The 25,405-nt window shown below is 38.5% G+C and overlaps 1 protein-coding gene across 3 annotated transcripts in view; it reads right to left on the bottom strand.

The window, feature by feature from the left end:
* Window positions 1-2,823: 2,823 nt before the first annotated feature.
* LOC128869295 (uncharacterized) overlaps window positions 2,824-25,405 on the bottom strand; it is a 62,089-nt gene continuing 39,507 nt past the window's right edge. The window contains exons 2-3 of one of the 3 annotated variants that reach the window (XR_008455253.1): window positions 3,460-4,590; window positions 2,824-3,371 (exon numbers count right to left, since the gene is read on the bottom strand). Coding sequence is in view for 1 of the 3 variants with exons in the window: in XM_054111823.1 (XP_053967798.1) it covers window positions 4,156-4,590 (435 nt within the window). In the remaining 2 variants the exon portion in view is untranslated. Of the gene's footprint in view, window positions 3,372-3,407; window positions 4,591-25,405 lie in introns of those variants that run through there. The other 2 variants (XR_008455254.1, XM_054111823.1) reach the window with 2 other exon arrangements.

A 25,405-nucleotide genomic window follows, 5' to 3' on the forward strand; every position in this document is an offset into this window, starting at 1 on the left:
TCATTTGTAGTGTAACAGTGCACGTGAGTAATGGATCGTAAAAGGTTGAAGTGTTTAACATTAAAAGAGAGGGCTGAAGTCCTTAACAAAATTAAACGTGGACGTAGTGTTACTTCTCTAGCGAAGGAATATGGGGTAGCCAAGTCCACCATAAGTCTTATAAAAAAGAAAGATAAGCAGATAAAAGCAGTAAACAACACGTTTTTGGGTCTTGGGAAGAGGAGAACTTTAAAAGCTTCTGAGTTTCCTAAAATGGAAGCCGCTTTATACAAATGGTTTCTGTCCCAAAGAAAAAAGAATTACCCAATAAGTGGACTCATCTTGAAAGAAAAAGCGAAAGCTTTTCATACCCAGTTGTGTGGGGAAAATTCTACATTTTTTGCCAGTGACGGGTGGCTTCAAAACTTTAAGAAACGTTATGGAGTACGCTTGTTAAAAATTTCTGGAGAAAAACTGTCATCACAGCCAGAGCTGGTAGACCCTTTCAAAATGGCTTTACAAGAAAAAATAAAGGAAATGGAGATATGTGCCGACCAAATCTATAACGCCGATGAGTCCGGATTGTACTGGAAACTTCTTCCTGAGAAAACTTATGTTTCGTTGTCGGAAAAACAAGCACCGGTAAGAAAGTCTGAAAAGCAGCGTTTTACATTTATGGCATGCACTAACGCTACCGGCAACCATAAGCTTAAACTTCTCGTTATTGGCAAAGCAAGAAATCCTCGTGTTTTCAAAAATTTTAACTGTCCGGTGGAGTACAAAAATTCCAAATCAGCCTGGATGACTTCGGCGATTTTCAAAGACTGGTTTCATAATTCGTTCGTGCCGCAGGTAAAATCCAGATTCATTAAAACAATTTTTTTAACCAAGTTAAATGACTCTAATATTTAGGTAAGAAAATATTTGAAAGAGGGGGGACTACCTGAGAAGGCTCTTCTTCTAATTGATAATGGAGTCGGTTAGAAAAGGAAACTGTATCCAAATGTTGGAAAAACATTTTGAGTTTTGATAACTTAGGTGACTCTGATGAAGATAATATTCCATTGAGCGTTTTAAAAAAACAATTGTTGGAAGAAAACCAGATAGTAACAGACTCTATTCTTAATAAGCTTAACAATTTAGCCCCACAGGTATTCTGACTGGAATATATGTTTTAAAACTTTGACTTCTTTATGAAAAACATAATTTACAGGTCGAATTTACGCTTCATGATGTTAACAAATGGAATGATGGTGCCGAATTTACCGACACAGAAGAAATAATTGAAACTAGTGATTCTGAGTCTGAGTTTAACAACACAACTGAGACATGTGAGCGGATATCATCTGAGGAGGCAGTTAGCTCTATCAATAAGGTAATTCAGTGGGCCACAACTGAACAAGTAAGCCCCGCAAAGGGTAACACTCTTCAATTGCTGCGTGAAAAAGCCATATTCAACATTGCTGCAGGCAAGAAAAGACAAACACACATTACAACTTTCTTTTCGGCCTAACTTTTCTGTTAAAGCTGACTTTTTTGTGTAACTGACACAAAGACTGCCAAATATTTGATGAAAAATATTGAAACGAATTAATTATTTTAAACATATTCATGTTCATGTCCATATGTAAATAAATAAATAAATTTAATTGAAAAAAATCGATATCGAAGACTGTTTTTTTAACATAGCACACTCAATTGATAAGTCGAACAAATTCGATAAATCGAACAGCGCCTGTTTTAATTAGTTCGAGTTATCGCGAGTGCACTGTATTTCAAGCCTTACAAGTATATCAGATGTGAAAAAAAAGATACTAGCTTGTGCTATTTAAGGGAGGAAACCGGTTTAGACCGATCAAAAAATCGTGTTTCTTATTGCATAAATCGTTAGTATAACTACTCAAGAATATGTGGTAAAAATTTTAAAGCGAAATTCGCATTATTCCCGATTCTATGAGCACTTAAGTGACTGCCCGTCGGTTCCACACCATAGCGCGCGTTAGTTAGAACGACGTTCTTCTCGAAACTACTTTTTTTCAACTGGTGGGCACTCTATAGACCAATCGTTATAAATTTTTTTCGGAGTATTCTTTATTCAATCCTAATCCATATGAACCTAATTTTGGGATTGTATTATCATTAAAAATATTTTTTTTATGCAAAATAGATGAAAAAATATGGTGTAAAAAAACTACTTTGTGTTCAAGCGCCTCAAAAGCATGCAATTTTCAATATTTTTTTAACACAATTAGGTTCATATTCTTAGGAAATATGTTGTTAATAAAAAAAATTGCTGTTGATTTCAGAGAAAAATTGCAACTTCAGGAATTCCCACCAGCAAGACACTCGGATGGCGGTCGTCCATGGACAGCACGCTCTAACGCCACTATCTCCCGCGGAAATAGCTTCAAAAAAATTTAAAAGTGTACCCAAAAATATAAATAAAATATCTTCTAAACTTAAAGAATTTCTGATTATTCCTTCTTTGTTCAAAAAAGTCTCGAAAAATACCAAAAGTTTTGGCCTCCTAAGCCGGTTTCCCCCCTTATCACAATTTCATTTTAACGACAGGTAATCCTTCAGAACGTACCGATGAAATGGCAATAGAGCAACAAGGCAACATATAAGCCTCCAGTGAGTTGGAGACACATCAAAATTCTTCAACATGGTCCTCCGAGGAAGATATAAATGGAATCGACAGAAGAAGTTATTTAACAACTATTTTTTCCTCATAAACTACCTTTTTTTGTAATGAACACAGTATTGAATTTCTTAATGTACTTTAAATTTTATTTAATTCAATAAGACAAAATATATATTACTTCATATATAACGATGCGTTAATTCAATTTGAAAAAGGTACTTTTCACAGCTTCGTTCGATATAATAAGAAAATTAAAAATAAGGTAAAAAAATTATTTGTTGAGCCATTTTTATCGACTCATCTTGTAAAAAATTCATCATTTCGTTGTTTTCATTTCTTCGAGACTGTCCGTTTCTACGAATTGGAGTTGGTGGAGAATTTGATGGCTCAACATGATTCCGTTCCGTTAATGGCGTCATTGACAGCTCAACTGAGCTTTGTAAATTTTCAGTGGGCACATTGATTGAGTGCCTGGTACCGTATACCTCATAAAATTCCTCGTAGGGAAGCCATGATGTTGCTTCCCTACCAGATGCATTATTTTTTTTTATACGCTTATATGTGATTAATAGATTAATTTCGCTGGGCGATGGTCCTGTGGATCTTCATGTCTTTATTAACTTCTTTTATTTCTTCCACAACCTTATTCCAGAGGACGCTCTTCTACCTCCATCCCGAGGAGAACTCGCTTTCCATGCTCAGTCTTACTCTGAGCAGCAATTTCACTTCGGAAGTACTAAAATAATAGCTAAAACAAAGAAAAATATAATGAAATATAGTTTACCTATCGTGTTTTCCATATATTTTTCATTATGAATATACCCATTGTTGTTCACCTGCTTACATCGAAGCTATTCGTGCTCCAGTGAAGAAACAATCACTTCCGTAACGCAAGCTTTGCGAAGCACATCTTCTCGCTCAATTATACAATAAAGTAAGGAACATTTTTCAGCCAAACTCACTTTCACATACTTTTGGCCCGATTCGCAATTAGTCCTTCATTGGTTGCAACAACACTCGGCGATATTGTCAATGTTCAAAAGCCCGGTCGAGATTCGTACCCACTCAATAAAATCCCGCAGACTTGGTATCGCGTGGTTGCACTGTAGCTGACGTAAAAACATCGAACTGGTTTTCAGGACCTTCGTTTCTACGTGAAGATATGGCGATAATGAAATCATCAACGTCAACAAGCGAAAAAACTTTTTTGCTGTCGTTGTATATTAGAAACTAATTACATCCTACAAATAATCGAAAAATTAGATCATACAATCGCTGTCTACGTCTCGTTGCTTGGATGTTTAGGTTTAGCGACACATGCCGAAGGAGATCCCGACCAGCAACTTTTTCGCCAACATATCAGGAACTGCGACATGTTTTATATTCTATCATTCGGATAATTCAACAGCAGCATTTTACCGACGACTTTCATTTGCTAAAAATAAATCTTCAATTAAAATCAGCTTGCAATTTTTAACACTATTTTAAGGCAATTCAACCAGTTTCGAGCTTATTAAGGTTGGTGGTCGACTTTATAATGTCATACTCTCAAAAGCTTCGAATTGTGACAAAATATGTTCGCCATTTACATCTGTAAATTCACCATGCAGGTCCCAAGGCATTGGTAGCCTTAATAGGCACCAATTCTGAATAGTTAATAGGTCCGTCACAATGGGTCCGTTGCGGCATCGAATATAACTGACAGCGAAATAGAATATGTGTATTTGAATCGAAGACGCCACATACATGCCGTATGGAAAACTTTCCATCGGAACTAATTCATCCCCGGAGCAAAGAACAGCCTCCAGCATAACTACGAACAGAAACAAAAGGAAAAGGGACGAGGATCGTCTGGATGCATTGTGTGGTGCTGTTAGTGACTGGTTGAAGAAAGATGCAACTTCAGCACCGCAACGCTGGTGTTGGACACCTACCTGGTAAAGCATTCGGAAGATGTCCAAGACATGCTGAAAATTGAAATTTTAAATTTAGTATCGAGTGGTGGGCAAAATGTGTGAATGTGGTTTGCCTTTTATTTGTTTAACAATGGAATGTGAGTGTATATATGTACTATATGATACTGAAGTTTTTATTTTATTTTTTTTATTTAACATGTTTATGTGAATTGTATAAATGAATGAATTGCTTTTTATATATTTTATCTCATAATTTTTTAAAATTTTTTGAATTAGGTTTATAATGAAAATATCGCATTGAAATGATAGTAGTCTTAAGTAAATAAATGAATGAACATAAAATAATGTTTTAATAAAAAAAAGGAAAATTTCAATTGTAATAAATAGTATTTTCAAATACGCTGTATGAATGTGTTAAAAATGAAACTCCAGTCTTATGTTTCTAATTTAGTAGTCCAGTTTCTTTGATTATCTGAAAAAAAGAGGTTGTCTGTAAAGTCGGTTTACTGACGATAGTTTAACGTGACAACGTCATAAGAAAATACTGATGTAATGGTTGCAATTTTCAAAACAAAATTTTAATTTTATTTGTTTGATAGATATTTTGTATGGATATAGAGAAGGAGGTAAATCGAATCGGAATGGAATAGGTCGAGTTACATTTACACAAACGTGAAAAATTACGAAACATTTATCAAATTCATGAAAGATATGTTCAATTTCGATTGTGCATCAGACGTTAATAAGTCAACAACACGAAGAGGCACCATCATCGATTTGACTTTTTCAAGAAACATTACACTCGAAACACTCCCTTTCATATTTCCTACTTTTCCTCTCATCGTCCTATTCTTAACAGAGAAATGGTTCATTACCATGCACACAGGAAGAAGGCATATGCAAATACAAATATGTGAATTTATATCAGTGCTGTCCATCCCATAGATCAATTGATCACACGTATTCTTACTCTCCATCGTTCAGTCGTTAGCAAACCAGCAACGAATAAACACCAAGTTTGTCCGCGACACTTAGTGTATGCAATACAATGCCCTGTGAGAACTTTTTTATGCTGGAAAATGCCTTTGGCGACTTGCAATGCCTTTTATGTTACAAGTCGTTCAAAGAAGGCTATAGATGTAATATCAAAAGGCATTTCGATTCCTCCCACAAAGATATACAAATTTTAGACAAAAAAGCTAGTCAGGGTTATATGAAGGAAAAAAGTTAGACTTTTTGGAAAAATTCGCAAGATGTCGAACGTTGCCGAACGCGGAGCCGATTGTGCTCTTTGTCGTTCGTTCCGCGTTCTCGCTTGCAGTTCAAGCAATTTACATTAGCTTACATTTGCTTGCGTACAGAATGGATTCGTACATTTGATATGTCCAAATGACTTGTATGCATCTTTACATATAGATTTGTTATTTTTGTTTGAAAATTGCGCGAAATTGTATATGTATATGCATGTTTATCTGTATTGGCATAGGACATATGTATATTATATATATATATATAGAATTGGCGCGTACATATGTACATATATTAGTCTATGAAAATTGCACCAAAGTATGTGTATGTATGCATGTTTATATACATATATTAGTATACAACATATCTTATAAGGTATGTGGTAAATATTACCATACATTTTTTCCTTCATATATAATAATGAAGTAATAATAAAAACATTAAAACAACAGGTATTATTAACAACTAGTCACTAATTATAAATCCGGTAAGGATGATGATGATACACTTGGTTTTATTTTAAATTCTTCAAGTAAATCAAATTAATAATAATCAATACGAAGGCATATGCAAATACAAATATGTGAATTTATATATATAAATATGCGCATATACATATGTACATATTTATGTATGCTCACTCAAGTAGGTGTGCAGATGTCGAATTTTGCCGAATGCGGGGGCCGATTGTGCTCTTTGTCGTTCGTTCCGCGCTTTCGCTTGCAGTTCAAGCAAGGTAACGACGATGAGCAAGGTAACGACGATTGAGCAAGGTAACGACACATTTTTTCGTGCTTGCAGCCGGCTAAATCGAATTATAAGACGTTATCACGTCAAAAATATATAAATTTTAATCTGATATTATAAATTTGTAATATCTTGTTCTTAAAGTTCAGCTTACTTCTAATTTATTCGGTCCTTCTTCGAACTGGGTGGGATGCAACATATACCGCCAATTCATCACTTAATTTGAAAGAGTTTCGGGAAGCAGTATTTGATGTTGTTCGTCTTGCCCTTTGTAAAGGAGTCGAAATTTCGCTTCGGCACTTCCCATTCGTCACTTCAATGCCGTCACCTTGGTCTTCGTATTCTGGTTGACAATAACTTCCATCATGCATCTTCAGAAAATTATGAACAAGCTTTAACAATCTTTTCTGCGGATTTGGGACTCATTTGCAAGGGCAATAGTAAAATTCTCTACCTGCATGCTAAAATGCCAAAAGCATTTTCAATAACCCGACGGGCTCGTGGCAGACATTTATTAAATACTTCTCTTTCTGCTTGCAAGTTATTTCGTAAATGTGAGAAACAATTTTGTTACGTAATATGAAAACGGTAGTATAAAATCTCATACGAACCTGGATATGGTTTCATGAAATATTTTCTCAATGGGAAAGCATAATCCCGAATTTTTTTTTCCATTCATATGGTTTGTTTTTTTCCGGGGTTTCGGGGTTGTCTCTTCGGGGAGCCCCTGTTAGCCTTAAACGGTAGGCAGGGCAAAGTAGACGATCCTTCTCTGACTTTCGTCTGGCTACCAAAATACTAGAGCGCTATGGCGATCCAAATGTATATCAGCTATCTGAGAAGCATTCTCCAGGAGGATGTTTTCCTCGAAAAGAAGCCCAGGATTGGTGGCGGTCTGCCTAAAACGTTTAACGAAGTTGCTAAACAGGCAGGTTCCATCACTCTTGGAGTTTTGGACAACGGCAGGGAGGAATGGAAGAGAGTAGCGTCCGCCATATCTGCCGTTTTTATGAAGGTAGTAAGGGAAACCCTGGACCTTCCCAATGCTGTAAGCGTGCCGGATGGCATTACGGCACTTTTGAAACGATAATTTGCGCTGACAAACGGTCGGCTTCCATGTGCCGCGCTTCAGTGGCCTTGGTGGGAGAGGTATGGAAGGGAGCTAAGATGAAGGCGGTGGACAAAAACTATCTACCTATGCGTCCTCGAACATGTGTCTGGCTCCCTTCTGAACCCTCTATTTTAGAGAAAAATTTCCGTTATTGCAAGCCGAAACTTTCCACACACAATTGGAAGGTGGTTAAGGTGGAGAGGACTGAGGGACCCTATCAGCAAGCGCTTGTTTTGCTGAATGCAGATTTTCTTGGTCCTCTCGCTGAAACGAATAACCTATGGTTTCAAAAAAGTAGTCCTTAAGGTCTACCAAAGCGATGTCAGAGCGGATAGCCCTGCACATCCGGAGGTGCTGGGAGAAGAAAGGCACACAGTTGAGGAAGGTCCTGTGGACATGGAGATAGGATCCGTCCCGTCGGAGGTTGACAGTGCTGGTGACGTCCACTCATTATCAGTGTCCTTCATAAGCTCCGGGTCATTCTTCGACAGGGCGGAGGAGGAAAGGCTTCGCCTCGGAGAACGAAGACACCGACATTGGCGGGCTGGAGAGGATTATCGAAGATAATTATTCGTTAGATAAATCTTCAGCACTCTAAGGTACTGATCCAGGAGCTGAGGCTGAGCAGTAGCGGTATTTCTGGACTCAGGACGTAAAGATATAAAGTGATGGCACGTAGCGCGTCAGATAAACCAAGATCTTAATGCATTTATTTTGCCTAATTTCAGAAATGAAGACATCGAAACTGTGAGCCAGGGGGGCTCATGAGGTGGAGCCACCTCCGATGATGCTGAGGGAAGCCCTGGCTGAAGCGAGACGCAGGATAACCAGAGTTATTCTAGGCACAGATGCAAAATCCCACCACACCTCGTGGGGTAGTTGCAACATAAATGCGAGAGGTGAGTCACTTTTTGAATTTATTTTAAACAAGGACTTGTTATTTGTAACAGGGGCAAGGACCCACTTTTATTACTGCAATCAGGAAAGAGGATCTCACTCTGGCCTCCACTTTATTGTTACACTGAATCTCCGCATGGAGTGTTCCTAGCACCCACTACTTTTCGAACCATAGGTATATTCAATTCTCTCTCACTGAAACCCGGTCAAAACGATCTTCCTACAGGCATCTGAGAAGAAGGGACTGGGATACGTATAGCAGAAATCTGCCGAACCTTCTCCCCGAAGCACCAATGGAAAATCTAGATCTCTCGTAGAGAGTGACCAATGATCTGGTGGAGATCTTCACTTCAGCTTGTATTAAAGCTCTCGAAAGCTCTTGCTCGCTTAGAATACTCCCTACGAAGAAAAACCCGCCTTGGTGGATAGGTGAACTTTCTGAGCATAGGGCTTTGTGCAGACGTCTATTAAATAGGGCTTAAAAAATTAAGTCTCTCTCAGGATGGGAACTGCAGAAAGTAGGGTTAGGAATGTATAAGTCTGAAATTAGGAAGTCCAAGAGGGACTCTTGGAGAAGCTTCTGTGGAAGCGTGGAGGGCTGTCATGATTCTTCAAGGTTTAGACGTATACTCACGACGAGCTCCGCGCCCTTGTGATACCTGAGTGACGAATCGGGACGTTGGACGATGAGTGGCGAAGAATTCACTAAAATTACTTCTCGACGCTCACTTCCCGACGATCCAGCATCTAATAGCACCAGCCTAGGAAGTACACCAATCTTTCTTCGGAACCGGGGCTAGCTGCTGGATAAGCGTCATTGGCTCCTTTGGACCCTTCAAGTTGCCTGATCCTGATGACGTCATATCTCTTTTCTCTTTCTTGCTGAAACCCCTTGAAAGACTGATTGACTTGCACATAAGAAACGAAATTTCTAGGGGGCGCTTGTCGCATACCCAACATGCTTACTCTAAAGACAGATCAGTGGAATCTGCCCTGCATACAATTATGAAAGATATTGAGGGGGCTCTTAATAACGTCTTTCTGAGGTCAATCTCTAAATCTCTGTGATTATCTCGGAGATAAGACACCCTCTCAATATCTTCGTCACCTGCGTAGTCTAGTTCCATACATCAATGAGGAAGTACTAAGAGCAAGTTGGCTCTCACACCTGCCCGACTAAATCGATCAGATCAGATCAGATCGGTTTCTACCGCAAGTTCAGTTGGCAACATTTGCTGGTACCACAAAAAGTTTGGTAACCTCGCTCAAAAATGCGTACCGGTTTGCAAACTAGCGGAAAGCAAATCAGAGAGTCGTTAGCGGTGGAAGGCGTCTCTCTTCCGCCGTCGTACCGGCTCCTCATCACAGACCGACCCTCGCGCACTCAATTTGTGGTGGACACGGGCTCCGAAGTCTCAGTTTACCCCCACAGAGGTAGCACCACTACGAAGGCGGCGACTGGTTACCAACACATAGCAGGCAATGGAATGCCTATTAATACATTCGGTGTTCTAACAATTAATTTAAACATCAGCCTTCTCAGAGCACTAACATGGTCCTCTATAGTAGCACACGTTTCGCGCAAAATTATTCGCGCTGATTTACATTGACATTACGGCCTCCTCGTGGACCTGCAAAATCAACGACTTATCGACGAAACTACTTGACTATGCACTACGGGCACATCCAGGAGCGTTGATATGCAGTCAATTAAACTTCGACAACCAAATAAATCATCAAAATTCTGGCAACTGCTTGACAAATTTTCTAAAGTTACACGCCCCTATGGTGCACCTACTCACATTTCACATACAACGCAACATCACATAAAAACAACACCCGGTGTTCCAGTCAGTAGCCGCGCTCGTCGATTAGTTCCAGATCGTCTAAAGATTATTAGGGCTTAATTTGATAAAATTATCAAATTGCACATTGCAAGACCATCAGATATCCCATGGTCATTTCCACTACATCTTGCACTGAAAAAGTTTGGCGAATGGCGGCCATGTGGCGATTGTTTGGCTGAGCTCCTCCTCCTATTTGTGGTGTGCGTCTTGATGTTGTTCCACAAATGGAGGGACCTACAGTTTCAAGCCGACTCCGAACGGCAGATATTTTTTATGAGGAGCTTGTTCATGGCAGAAACACACTCGGAGGTTTGCCATTGCCTGCCGAGGGGCGACCGCTATTAGAAAAAACGTTTTCTTAATTTTTTGATCTTTCACCGAGATTCGAACCGACGTTCTCTCTCTGAATTCCGAATGGTAGTCACGCACCAATCCATTCGGCCATGGCGGCCGCCAAAGGTGTCGAAAATAAATTTCTACCAACCCATTTTATACCGGCTGAAAGTTTTTTCATGTATTGTTGACATTTAGTAGAATAAAAAAAAAAATAGTTAGCTGCGCGGTAGAGGGGGGAAACACGTCAGCTGAACAGGTGAACTGTAAAAAAAAATTGAAAAGTAAAACTACTTTATGCCGATTGAATATTTTTTACATAATTTTGGACACATATGAAAATATAATAATGATGGTCAGCTGCGTTTATATTGGTGTATAATTGCGTTCATACATCTCGGCGGCGCGCGGAGTTTTCAATGCTTCGGCTTTATTTTACAGATTCGCCTGTTCAGCTGACGCCTACACCCCCTCTACGGCGCAGCTGACTACTTTTTTTATTCTACTAAATGTCAACAATACACAAAAAAAATGTCAGCTGGTATTAAATGAGTTGTTAAACAATTTTTTTCGACACGTTTCGCAGCATTTCACGCACGTACATACCGCTACTGGACCAGCTGACGGTTGGTTTCGTCATCCATTGGATGGCGTCTGCCTTCAGAATTAAAATCAGTCGGCATGAAATGATGAGGTCAAAATGACCCCTGGCTCCCGGACTATATACCAGATCGGTATCCAATACGATGCCTTGTGGATTTTACGGCTAATTTACACGGTACGTCATACTCGTGACATGCCGTTCATTTTCGCATACATCGAATATCTACTAGTGGCATCAGAAAATGAAACCGAGAACAAGCAACACTTGCGAGTCGTACCCAACGTCTTCAACGATATGGATTAATCATCAATGCAACAATAACTCGTTTAGGTCTTAAAGAAGTAGAACTCCTCTGACTATTTTCGCACACGGTATAAAACCGCTCGCAGATCGAGTTATAGTAATCGTCGACTATCCTCGCCCTTCAACTTTATAGGAACGATAAATTTTTACCGCAAATTTACTAAGCGTGCAGCGGACCAATTGATTCCACTTAATATTGTAATTTACTCAAATAGTCCAGTCAAAAGAAGATTTAACTTAGTAATTTTAGGAGTATGCGAGTTTATGGTTTTATTATGTAAAGCCCATCACTGTGAACTTAAGTTTGAGTTTTCGGGGTCGGGGGTTGTGTCCCGCGGCCGCCATCTTGGAAATAAGGGTGCAACTGGTTTTTTGCGATTATCTCGTGAATTTCGAAAGTTACGAAAATTTTTGTTAAATACTTTTTTGTAGATAATAATATTATCTACAACTTTCATTCAAAACTTTTTATTGTAAAATTAATCATAAAGAAGTTATAAACAAAATTACGCGAAAAATTAAGGGATGAATTTTTTTCAAGCGTAATAACTTTTTTTTTATTGATTTTATGGAAAATATGCATCAGAGCTTTTTTATAGAGCATTCTTTTGTAAATATTTTTGTCCATAAGTTTTTTTCGCTATCTTTATTTAGTCTTATGATTTCGAGCTGCTAAGCGGAGCAACCATTACATTAGCGAAGCGCGTACATGATTACACAGGTCGACAAAATTTAACCAACATTCAGACCCAGAAACCAGACCATATATTTCCAAAGGTTTATGATGCGCTGAATCCAAATCTGGCCTCAGAATTGCTCTATCAGCTCTGGTTTTTGAGATATCCTAACCTAAAAGTGCAAAAAACACCGTTTTGCCCATATTTGAGGTTATGTAGCCTTGCAGATGTTTTCTTTCACCAAAATTAAAGGATGGCATCTTTAAACACAAGCCTTCTTTTTCAAATGGCGTTGAGTTTGCTCAAATATCATTTTTTTTCGCTGAGATATCGCATTTTGAAATTTTCATGTTTCTAAATTTTCCTACACCTGAAAATCGATTGAGATGGCATAGACATGATATAGTCGATTACTAATTTTCTTGAATTGAGTCTTATTTTTCTTAAAATTTTGCCTCACACCATAAGTGTGCTAACTCACACTATCTAACCCACGGGTACCGAGTCAGACACAGCCCTAACCCCTAGAAACCACCCCTACCATACCGCAAGCAAGTGTAGGGGTGTGGTGAGTCAGCATACTTATGGTGTGAGACAAAATTTTAAGAAAAATAAGACTCAATTCAAGAAAATTAGTAATCGACTATATCATGTCTATGCCATCTCAATCGATTTTCAGGTGTAGGAAAATTTAGAAACATGAAAATTTCAAAATGCGATATCTCAGCGAAAAAAAAAATGATATTTGAGCAAACTCAACGCCGTTTGAAAAAAGAAGGCTTGTATTTAAAGATGTCATCCTTTAATTTTGGTGAAAGAAAACATCTGCAAGGCTACATTACCTCAAATATTGGCAAAAACGGTGTTTTTTGCACTTTTAGGTTAGGATATCTCGAAAACCAGAGCTGATAGAGCAATTCTGAGGACAGATTTGGATTCAGCGCATCATAAACCTTCGGAAATATATAGTCTGGTTTCTGGGTCTGAATGTTGGTTAAATTTTGTCGGCCTGTGTAATCATGTACGCGCTTCGCTAATGTAATGGTTGCTCCGCTTAGCAGCTCAAAATCATAAGACTAAATAAAGATAGCGAAAAAAACTTATGGACAAAAATGTTCACAAAAGAATGCTCTATAAAAAAGCTCTGATGTATATTTTCCATAAAATCAATAAAAAAAAAGTTATTACGCTTGAAAAAAATTCATCCCTTAATTTTTCGCGTAATTTTGTTTATAACTTTTTTATGATTAATTTTACAATAATTTTACAATATATTTTACAAAATTTTCGTAACTTTCGAAATTCACGAGATAATCGCAAAAACCAGTTGCACCCTTATTTCCAAGATGGCGGCCGCGGGACACAACCCCCGACCCCGAAAACTCAAATTTAAGTTCACAGTGATGGGTTTTACATAATAAAACCATAAACTCGCATGCTCCTAAAATTACTTAGTTTGCTATTTTTTTTTGTCTCTTTTGACTGGACTAAAAGGATCAAAAATCAGCGGAAAAACGGATCAGATTGCCCGAAAACTCATTTGTGGCATGTAAGCAGGCTCTCGCTAACGCAACGTTCTTGGCACACCCTATTCACATATACTTTGAAAGTGGTCGCTAGTGGACGTGAATTTGAAAGTGGTGCTTAATTTTTAAAATATCAGTGGTGTGAAACGCTGAAATTAAGAAAATAATTGTGGGAATGTGCATCTAAGTGTGCTTTAGTGAGCCTGCTGAAATATGGAAAGAAAAATAAGCTAAGTATAATAAATATCATTTAATATTACTTTGCCATTTGTTCCCTCTACATAAATTGTTTTTGTATTGAAATGTTACCTATTTCAATTTCAGAGCCTTCACAAAGCCTCTCAGTGCTGAGAGAATGCATAACGGTGGTAAGTAAAGGCGGCAAACAAAACAAAAAAAAAACTAAAGTAAAACATGAAAAAAGCCAATTAAGCGGTCACATCTCTTTCTATATTTACTCCTCTCGCTGAACCTGGCAGTAGTAAAATTTGCTATAGCTTTCTTCAAAATTCTGTTCTTATTGAGCGGTCAATTATACTATTGTTGGTACTGTGTAGTCAATGTTGTGTTTGTTAAGTCAATACCTCACGTTTAGGCTTATGCTGAAAACAGTGAACACCGTAAACGCAAGCTCGACTCAGCTGTTCCGATCAAACTAATGAGAACCCCATGTAAATGAAAATTTCCTTCCTATCGTAGTACCGTAGATTTTATCTCACTATTTTGAAAAAAATCCCGTAATACCGACTCAGCTGATTGCTCTCTCACCACACAGTGTTGTCAAGCAGTACATTTCAAAATCATTTACAAAATAAGCTTAGAAAAATGATAATGAAAAATTGTAACTGATAATGCGGATGTGTGAAAAAGTGCGTAAGCAAAAATATCAATGGCAACATTGTGTAGATACAACCAAACACATACACACACAAACCGACAGTTGTTCTCGGGGGTGAGTTTTTGTGCACGGCAAGGGACTGCGGTAAGGGATTCCGTGCGGTGTTCACTGTTTTCAGCATTAGTCTGCCTACTTCTTGTTTGCATCCTTACACATACATAAGTTTGCCAGCATTACTATATACTCACTCTAAAATAGCATGATAACCAAGTACAGCTTGTACAGGGTGGACCATATAGCGTTTGCTTTTTGAATCACTATTTTTTTGAGAATGGTAACACAAATGACACTTGAAATGTGTTTATAATTTACTTAAAGGTTTGACATTTACGAAATGGGACGCTATACGCTTGAACAAAATTGGGAAATATTGAAAGCCTATTTCCAAAGTGGTGAGTCTTCTTCTTCTTTTCTGATTTTCACATCGGTGTCTACGTCAATAAGCAAAATTGTCGGATTTGGGGCTCAGAAAATCCACACGTTACTGTAGAGATGGAAATGCATCCACAACGAGTCACAGTTTGGTGCGGTTTTTGGTCTGGCGGCATCATCGGGCCATTTTTTTTCGACAATGAGCGAGGAGCCGCGGTTACAGTAAATGGCGAGCGTTACCGTGACATGCTCAACGAGTTGATTCCAAAAATTGAAGAGGATGACATGGACGACATTTGGTTTCAACAGGACGGTGCAACTTGTCCCACTGCCAAAGTTACACTCGAACTTTTGGCTACCGTTTTTGAAAACCGAATAATCAGCCGAAATTCCGATATCAATTGGCCGCCTCGGAGCTGTGATTTAAGCCCGTTGGACTATTTTGTGTGGGGAGCCGTTAAGGACAAATGCTATGCGAACCATCCAGAGACGATTGATGCTTTAAAACACGAAATCGAAGTTGCCATTCATGAAATTGGAGCCCAAACAATCGAAAATGTCTTTAAAAATTGGGTTGATCGAATGGCCTACTGTAAAGTCAGTCGTGGCAGTCATTTGAACGATATTATTTTTCATTCATAAATGACAATGTTCAATCTTCAAAATAAAAAAAAAAGTTTGAAAAAATATTGATTAGTTTTTTATAGCCGATTCAAAAAGCAAATTTTACATGGCCCAACCTATATTTCTATTTTAAAATTTGTTTCTCTCGTACACCCATACGTACATACGTAAATATGTTTATATACAGCAGTGCTGTCCAGAATGAAAAATGTGAGTGTATAAGTGAGAACGAGAGAATGGGAGCAGCCCAGTAGGAAATTTAAACCAAAATAAATAAATATTGGAGTAGAAAATTTGGAACGTTATGTAACTCCTCTTATATATTTGGGTTTGTAAATCTATATTATATCTCTAATAAAATCTTTGATATGAATACTTTCGTGGCAGCTTCTTAATAAAAGTACATTCGACAAATTCGAAAAATTTTTAGACAAATGTTTTTAACAAAAACACCATCTATAAAAGGCCGACCTTGTTTAGCAATATATAGGCTGATCATGGAAGAAAGCTAAGCTTTCATTTTTATATTTAATTGCTTAACAACTTCCTCATTTTCTACTTTAGCCAACCACCCTTAGAATTTTTCCAAAAAGTCTAACTTTTTTTCTTCATATAATCCCTGACTAGCTTTTTTGTCTAAAATTTGTATATTTTTGTGGGAGGAATCGAAATGCCTTTTGATATTACATCTATAGCCTTCTTTGTACGACTTGTAACATAAAAGGCATTGCAAGTCGCCAAAGGCATTTTCTAGCATAAAAAAGTTCTCACAGGGCATTGTATTGCATACACTAAGCGTCCCGGACAAACTTGGTGTTTATTCGTTGCTGGTTTGCTAACGACTGAACGATGGAGAGTAAGAATACGTGTGATCAATTGATCTATGGGATGGACAGCACTGATATACAGTGACGAACTGTTGTCCAAGTAACGCAGTAGGCGTCGTGCACGACATCCCGGTAGGAAAAGTAGCTAAAGTAGTATGCACTATTTATAAGATCTGCCTGTATACCGCTTATACCGCTTCAGTTACTGTAGTTGTGGTTGGTAAAAAAATATATATATTGTTCGTCTTATCGTCATCACCGTGTTAACTTAGTGGTCAATATTGGGTTTGTTGGGTTTTCTATGTAAATTCCTCACGTTAAGTTTAGTAGTACTAGGTTGTTACTTCTAACTCTTGATCGTGTTCATATGCGCACATAGCGAAGCATGTATACCGCTTAAGTCGCTGAAGTTGTTGTAGGTAAAAATACCATAATAGCGCTTTCGTGCAATCGAAAATAAATGGAATCAATTTCGTCAGCTGCTGCGCAAGACACAGTTTGACTACAGTGCAGTACGAACAACTTCTTCAAAACATTGTACTGGAAGCTAGTGGGAAATTGCCTTTAATAATAGCAGGGGATGTCAACGCAGTCATGCTATCATAATGGACATCCCTGAAAGGAGGCTTAAAATTGCACCAAAGCCAACACGTCCAAAGTGGAAAGTCGAGGTGCTTCATAGCGAAGCCCTAAAATATATGACTGAGCAACTTCAACCGCCTGCTGGTTCTGCCGAGAATAGGACGAAACTCCTAGTATGACCCAGGCGAGTAATGCGGCAACACACTACGGATGAAACGAAAACATCAAATCAGTAAGATCTCAATGCCTCCGCTCTAGACGCAAGTTGCAGCACAGTAGAGGGAAACCTGACTTTGTTGAAAATGTTCAATATCTTAGATCAGCCAGGCCTCAAAGATCGGAAAACATTTTGCCATCCTGCATACAACACGAAGCAGACGACATCCCTCGTGTCACCGAGCAAGAGCTCCAAGCAGCGTGTAATAAAATAAAGTCTAAGAAAGCTCCAGGTCCAGATGGCATACTAAAAAGAGCCCTGAAATTATGAATTTCTAAACGTCCAGACATATTTCAAGCAGTATTCCAAACCTGCCTTAACGAAGGCACTTTCCCATAGAGGTGGAAGAAGCAAACACTTGTGCTTTTACCCAAAGGCAACAAAAAGCTTGGTGAACCCGAATCTTACCGACCAATATGTCTACTAGACGCAATGGGGAAGATTCTGGAGAGAATTATTTGCGACAGGTTGTCGTCTTGCGTTGAAGACTAAGCTGTTCTATCCACATACCAGTTTGGTTTCAGGAAATCCCGCTCAACAGTAGTTGCTATCAAATGCGTGGTAGATTTAGCAAAGGAAGCCACTGAAGGCAAGAGATGGCGCGGTGGGAAAAAATAATACTGCGCTATGGTAACTCTGGACGTTAAAAATGCTTTTAACACAGCTAGCTGGCAGCGTATACTAAAAACCCTCGCAAAAATAGGGTCGCCTAGTTATATAATCAATATAATTGAGAGCTGTTTCAGGGATCGTAAACTGAGGTTTAGAAGTGACAAAGGCGTTGAGGAGTATATCGTATCAGCAGGGGTTCCTCAAGGATCAGTTCTGGGCCCACTGCTATGGAACCTAATGTATGACGGGGCTCTACGACTGGATATGCTCCCTAGAACTAAAGTCATTGGATTCGCGGATGACATCGCGATGGTAATGGTAGCAAAACATAACCACGAAATTGAGAGGATCGACAGAGAATCAGTAAGCAGGATCAGGACTTGGGTAAGGTCTATGAAGCTGAGCATAGGACCGATGTAGTTCTAATAAGCAGCAGGAAGATAGTAGAAACTATAAGTGTAAATGTTGGGTCTGTAACCATTAGTTCGAACCCGCTCTAAAATACCTAGGAGTGCTGGTTGACAGCCGTTTAAACTTCACCTGGAATACGCTGTGAAAAAGGCATCGAGTCTGCAGTCCTGCCTGTCGCGAATCATGCCAAACAATGGCGGACCTAGCCCCAGCAAAAGAATGCTATATAGCGGGGTAGTCAGCTCGGTTCTTTTGTATGCCGCACCGATATGGGCTGATGCACTGAACTTAAATAGCTTAACAAAAAACTGACAGCCGTCTATCGGCTAAGCGCTTTGCGAACTATCTGCGGCTTCCGTACAATTTCGGACGATGCTTCCTTCCTTATAGCAGGGCTAGTCCCCGTAGACATTTTGGCGAAAGAAATGCCAAGAGTGTATATAAGACTGTCTGAACACGACGGTAGAGCAAGTCGTAAAACTATTGCAGAAGAAGAAAGGTGTTGTTCGATCGCCCACTGGCAAGACCGGTGGAACAGATCACCGAAAGGTAGATGGACGCATGGGCTAATACCCATTCTTACGACTTGGTTAGAACAATGGGGAAATAAACTCCCACCTAACCCAATTTCTTTCAGGGCACGGAGTATTTTGAAAATACCTCCACAGATTCGGCCATGGCAGTTCCCTACTCTGCCCAATCTCCACGGATAGGTAAGAAGACGCGGACCACGTCTTGTTCCAATGCCCACGCTATGCTCCCGAAACTTGTGGTATATTAAACGGAGAAAATATTATAGATTTTATGCTTAAATCGAGCGATAACTGGAAGCGAAAATGCGCGCATTCAAAATAAAGGGTGGTTAAATTTCAAGGGCCGATGTTGAGTGTGAACCACACCTAAACGTCAACGACCCCGTTGGACTTCTTTCTTTGGGGTTATTTGAAAGAAAAGGTGTACGTCGATAAGCCAGCAACAATTCAAGAGCTAAAGGATGAGATATTTCGGCACATTAACGGCATAGAACCTCAAATATATCTCAGCGTCATCGAAAATTTGGACCATCGGATGGAGGTGTGCTGCCTTTTTTTCCATAAGTAATTGAGCCATACCAATAGTATCATAATAAAGAGAAATGACAATAATTTCTTAAAAAAATCGTAAAAAAACTGTATTTTATTTAACACAGGCCCTTGAAACTTAACCACCCTTTATATCCATATGTATCGAATAAGGATCCAGCGGCTACGTTGGCTGGGTCATGTCGTCCGAATGCATACAAACGCTCCGGCTCTGAAAGTACTCGATGCGGTACCAGCTGGTGGTAGTAGAGGAAGAGGAAGGCCTCCTCTGCGTTGGAAAGACCAGGTGGAGAAGGACTTGGCTTCACTTGGTGTGTCCAATTGGCGCCGATTAGCACGAGAAAGAAACGACTGGCGCGCTTTGTTAAATTCGCCAAAATCGCGTAAGCGGTTATCGCGCCAATTAAGAAGAAGATCTAAGACACGCGGAGGTTCGTACACGAAATAACTAGCAGCCTATGAGTTAACCAGCCCCGTGAGGTAACTCCTTCTTGGAAAGTTCCGCGGGGAGAGTGGTAGATAATGGAGAGGTGTTTAGTACGTAGGTGTAGCTGTGAGGCTACAAGTCGTGCATACTGCTCTTCCGGTATAGCAGTACTCATGAGAGTTCCCTCTTCATGGGCGTCATCCCAAAAAAAACACCGTATTCACCTACCTAGCAACCACTCGCCTTCAAACTACTTAGATCGTCAACTCAACGCAATTTATGAAGCAATTCAATATATCCGCCGCATTTTTTAAGAACGTTGCATTGTTATATACACGGATCACAAACCCATAATGCACGCATTCAAATAAATGCCGGCACGTGCCGCACCATGTCAATTCCGACGACTCGAGTTTATAACAAAATCGTTGCTGACGTCTTATCTCAAGTCGATGCCATTCACGTAGTAGTTACGTTCGTAGAACTCACACGCGCCCAAAGTAATGACGCAGATCTCCAGCAATTATTACGACGCACACTGGGCCAGAAGATCCGAGTGAGTTTCCAAAACTCTTTTTTCTTAGGAAAAGGCCATAAAACCGATTAAAACCACGTTTATTATAGTTTTTTAACTCTATGAATGCGAATCTGAAGTCAAAATTAAAAAATTCAAAATGGCGGATCCAAAATGGCGGACATAAATTTTAAAAAATCCGTATTTTTTCTTCAAACTCAGAATCTAGAGGTTTAGAACAATGCACATTACGAATATAATGTCAACTTTGAGAAATTCAAAATGGCGGATCCAAAATGGCGGACATAAAATTTAAAAAATCAGTATTTTTGTTTCAAACTCAGAATCTAGGGGTTTAGAACAAAGAAAATACGTCTAGAATTAGCTGTACTCATACACACAGGATACACCGCGAGGAGGATTCTAGTACGATTTAGTATCCCAATTTTTTTTGTAATTTTTGTAATTTTTAATTTTTTGTTGTTGTAATTTTTGTAATTTTTAATTTTTTTTAATTTGACTTAATTTTTGAATCTGCATTTAAGCTCAATTTATTCAGAATCAGAAGTTTCTTCTTCTGATAGTTCAAGTTCATCTAGAAGTTTGTGAACGTCATTAGACGCAATCATTTCATGATCGCGTTCGGCCTCTGTTTCATCTTCCGATTCATATTCGTCTTCATTTGCACTGGCACTGCTATGATCATTTTCCATATTTTGAGTATCTAACAAAAGTAACTGTTTAACTTCTGCTGAAAGTGGTAAACGTCTTCTGTTATTAGCTCTAGACAACCTGTTCATACTAGACAGTAATGGATCAGAAGTATCTAGTAATCGATTAAAGAGATCCTCTAAGTTTGTTTTCCTATCACATTGTCTACTGTGCCTGAGTCTGAAGTTTCTGTAATCTTTGTTTCTCGATTCAGATGCCTCTTCTCCATATACACCAACTGGTAAAGTACAATGTCTTATTATTTCTCCAGCATGAATCAAGATTTTATGAAGAGTTGCTGGCATTGGATACCAAGGATACAAGGTAACATACAAGCTGGCAGTGGTTAAGCAGAATTCTTCAAATTTTTCTGTGTTGATTGGTAGCTGACAAGAAAGGCAAACTAAAATAATTTTCAAATTATTTACGAACTGGCAATCAATCTTTAAGCATTCAGCAAAAATCTCTGCATTTTGAAATGCCTTACGTGCGGAATTTCCGTCGTTAGTTGTACCAGAACCACCTGCTTTTGGTATGTCAACTAATAGTCCCAACTTTTCACGTAGAATTTTTTGAATTTCAGCTTTCCGATCTGCAACAGGTTTTTTATCCTTAGGCGTACTTACCCTCCATTTCTTAATATTAATTCTGTAAGCTATATGCAAACAACATTCATAAAATCGAATCCACGCATGTAATGGGCTAATACCATATTGAAGTGCATTTTTATCTGGAAGGAATACGCTTGTTTTTTTACTAATATTTTTTAGATCATTGAATTGTTTTGGAGTTGCCTTACAGATTGGACAGCATTGTGATGATTTCGTTCCTGTTAAAATATTCAAAATCTTCCCATCAACTAAAGTCAAATGTAAAGAGAAGTGAACATTAATTTTGTGACTCATATTAATAATGTTTAAGACCTGCAGGCTGTTAATCTGGCCATCCATTTCAGTTTTTTGGGACAAAACAATGTCTGCTGATTCTTTAACAAATTCTAATTTAATAGGTCGACAAAACCGTGGAGATTGTGAATCATGATTGTACCAAACAATGTGTCCATTTTGAGATGTTAATTGTAAAGGGATGAGAGTAGTAGCAAAGATTCTTTCATCGTCAAAATTGTCGACTTCTGAGCTATTTTCAAAAGATTGCTTGTATCTAGAGTGTCCTGTACTTCCGTCAAAGCCCCAAGAGCAAGTTAAGATTAATTCTATTTCTGTTAAAGAATTTGTATCCATGATTTTCAATAAAATTTGTTCTTGCATTTCCACTATTCGACTACCAGTATGGTTCAGTAAAGACTGCAGACAAACTTTTGCCTCGTGTTCATTGATTTCAATATCATCTTTTGTAGGTCTTAATATTTTTTTTGCCTCTCTAACTTCATTATAAGCAGGCCAAATATCAGCTCCGGATAATTTACATTCGTGTCGCATACTAATATAAATATCCTTAGATAAATATTTATCAAGTAAATAATTTAAAGCCTGTAATGGAGTTTTCTTTATAATGATATTTTTTTCACTATTCACAATTAATTGTCTTATATTTAAAGCACTAGCAGAGCTCTTTTTAAGTTCATCAAGTACAGCTCTAACATCATGCTGTTGCATCTTATTAGCTGCATGTCGAGCAGCCAATATGAGTCTTTGAGGATCATGGCAATTAATAGAACTAATTGATGCAACCTCGCGTCTTTTGGATCGATCTGATTTATCAATATAATCCAGAGACATTCTACCAGTGCTTGTTTTAACTTTTTGTGGAATGAAATGAAGTGTCATAAATTCTGAATCAAGCCAAACTTTATTCTTTAGAATAAATCTGTCAGTCTTTCTACTTGCTGCATTATATTTACTTTTATATTTTGATTTTAAAGTTTGTAATTGGATCTGCATCTGGGGATTTTAAAATTAAATCAAGAATCTCTTTTTTTGTGATTTTCATTTTAATGAGAAAAAAACAAAGCAATTAAAACAGCGTTTGAAAATGCTCTACTCTGGCGGATTTTTCAATTTTGCTCTTGCTCAAGTCAAATTAGGACTCCAAGTTATGACTCTAACTGCGCAACAATCAGAGTCAGAGTCATAGTAGAAACATAATTGCGTCGTAGTTTTATACAGGAGCTCATAGTCACTAAAATAAAATGCGCAGTAGACCAAAAACAGAGATTGAACTTTGTTCGCTCTCGCTCAAAATATGACATCGCGAAATGACTTCGTAGTACTGCAAATAGTCGCTCCGCAGTTTTCGTGTACAAAATAAAAACGGGGGTGGGGGCGCACATTGACCGAACGATCTGCTGAGAGTCTCTCACTCTTTGAGGTACTGGACAGTTCTGGATCTTTCTGGACAAAGTTCAATCTCTGTTTTTGGTCTACTGCGCATTTTATTTTAGTGACTATGAGCTCCTGTGTAAAACTACGACGCAATTATTTTTCTACTATGACTCTGACTGTTGCGCAGTTAGAGTCATAGCTTGGAGTCCTAGTTTGACTTGTGCGCTATCAGCTCTACTCTGTAGCTGACAATGTTTAACTACATAGTTAGAGCAGAGCATTATTTGGGGTACTACTGCTGCTCTGAAGTAGTAAATGCAAACACTGAATTAAACTCGATTTTCCCTCGGTAGTTTTGGCTCAAACATTAATGGGTCAGAATTATTTGAGATTTCTCTCACACTAATATCGATATTTCAGACATGTTTATGAAAAGGCGCAAAAAGGCGCATATATACCTTATTTAATACTTCTTTACGAACAATTTGGCATAAAATTTAACTCATTTGATAGGGGAACTTCGGGGAACTTTGTTTTCAAAATGTTAAAAAAAAAACTTATTCAACATAAATACACATGGTTTCAATTATAAATTATTTTTTGATATCCATAAAGAAAAGTTATGGACGCTAATAACATCTTGAGTAGTATTTTTCACAACAACTTATTGATAAACATTGTTTGAAAGTGTTAAAAATCGAACTAAAACTTTGACTTTGAACTGTTACATAAAAAAAACTAATTGATAAAAACTAATGAAACTTCATAATTTGGAGTAAAAAATTACTCAAAATAAGATGATGTTATAAATTTCCTGTTTAAATTAAGTCGAAAATTTTTATTTTTGGCCACTCACTCGGGTCTTCTGGCCCAGTGTGCGACGCTGTAACATTTCATTGGAATTACACAAAATCAGAAGAATAACGCAGATGTTGCCGTCCACAGCGACATATCAACAGGTACAGTACGACCTTACCAAATTTTCGTCGCACTTCACTTAGGCGCACACCCACTTCGTCGAGCTTCCAGACGTCTCATAGCAAACAGCTACGTTTGGCCATCAATCAACAAGGATTGCATAAGCCAAAGCTTGCATTCAATGCCAGCGCAACAGAATTGTGCGCCATACAGTTTCACTGATCGCGATTTTTCAACCACCGTCGTGTTGATTCGAGCACATCCACATAGATTTGGTGACACTTCCGTTATCAAAAGGGCACATCCAATGCCTCTCAATCATGGACCGTGTGTAATCCAGCCGCCACACCACTTATTGACGGCTCTGTGGATCGAGTAGCACACGCGCTCAAGCAAACATGGGTATCCTATTTTGGCGTCCCACTTCGGATAACTACCGATCTTGGAGCACAGTTCGAGTCAGATCTTTCAAGAAACTCGCTGACCTTCTCGGTTTGAAACATCAAAGAACAACAAGTTACCACCCACATTCTAGTGGACTTGTTGAATGCTTTCATAGTCAACTCAAATCTTCTCTTATCTGCCACGGTGAAAGTTGGTACGATGCGCTTTCTGCAGTGCTCCTTGGACTACGTGCTGCATTTAAGGAAGACATCAAAGCAACATTAGCTGAAATGGTTTTTGGTTATCCTATACGACTCCCAGGTGAATTTTTAGCACCATAAACTAACTAATAGAAAAATACTTGCTTTACTTTATTTCCAACACTTTACTTCTAATGAAAACTGAATTATTTATTATGTTTCGTTTATTCGCTTACAAGTCTAATTTCCAACTGAATACTCCATGATTTCAAGCTAATCCTAGATCATGTATTGTAGCCAAAAAACATTTAAACATATTTTTAATCCCATCATATAGTTTACAGAATGTGACAGCTGTTGAGGTGAAGGCCGCTGACGCTGTCAGCATCACAATTGCTTCTATCTATATGGCACATGATCGGCCAGCACCGCTCCTGCTACCCAGATGCGACGCCAACGCGAGGCATGCTTTGTGGGGAAGCTCTGAGACGAACGACCGAGGTGAGGTCCTT

This window comes from Anastrepha ludens, chromosome X (assembly GCF_028408465.1).
Source record: "Anastrepha ludens isolate Willacy chromosome X, idAnaLude1.1, whole genome shotgun sequence".
Taxonomy (NCBI): domain Eukaryota; kingdom Metazoa; phylum Arthropoda; class Insecta; order Diptera; family Tephritidae; genus Anastrepha; species Anastrepha ludens.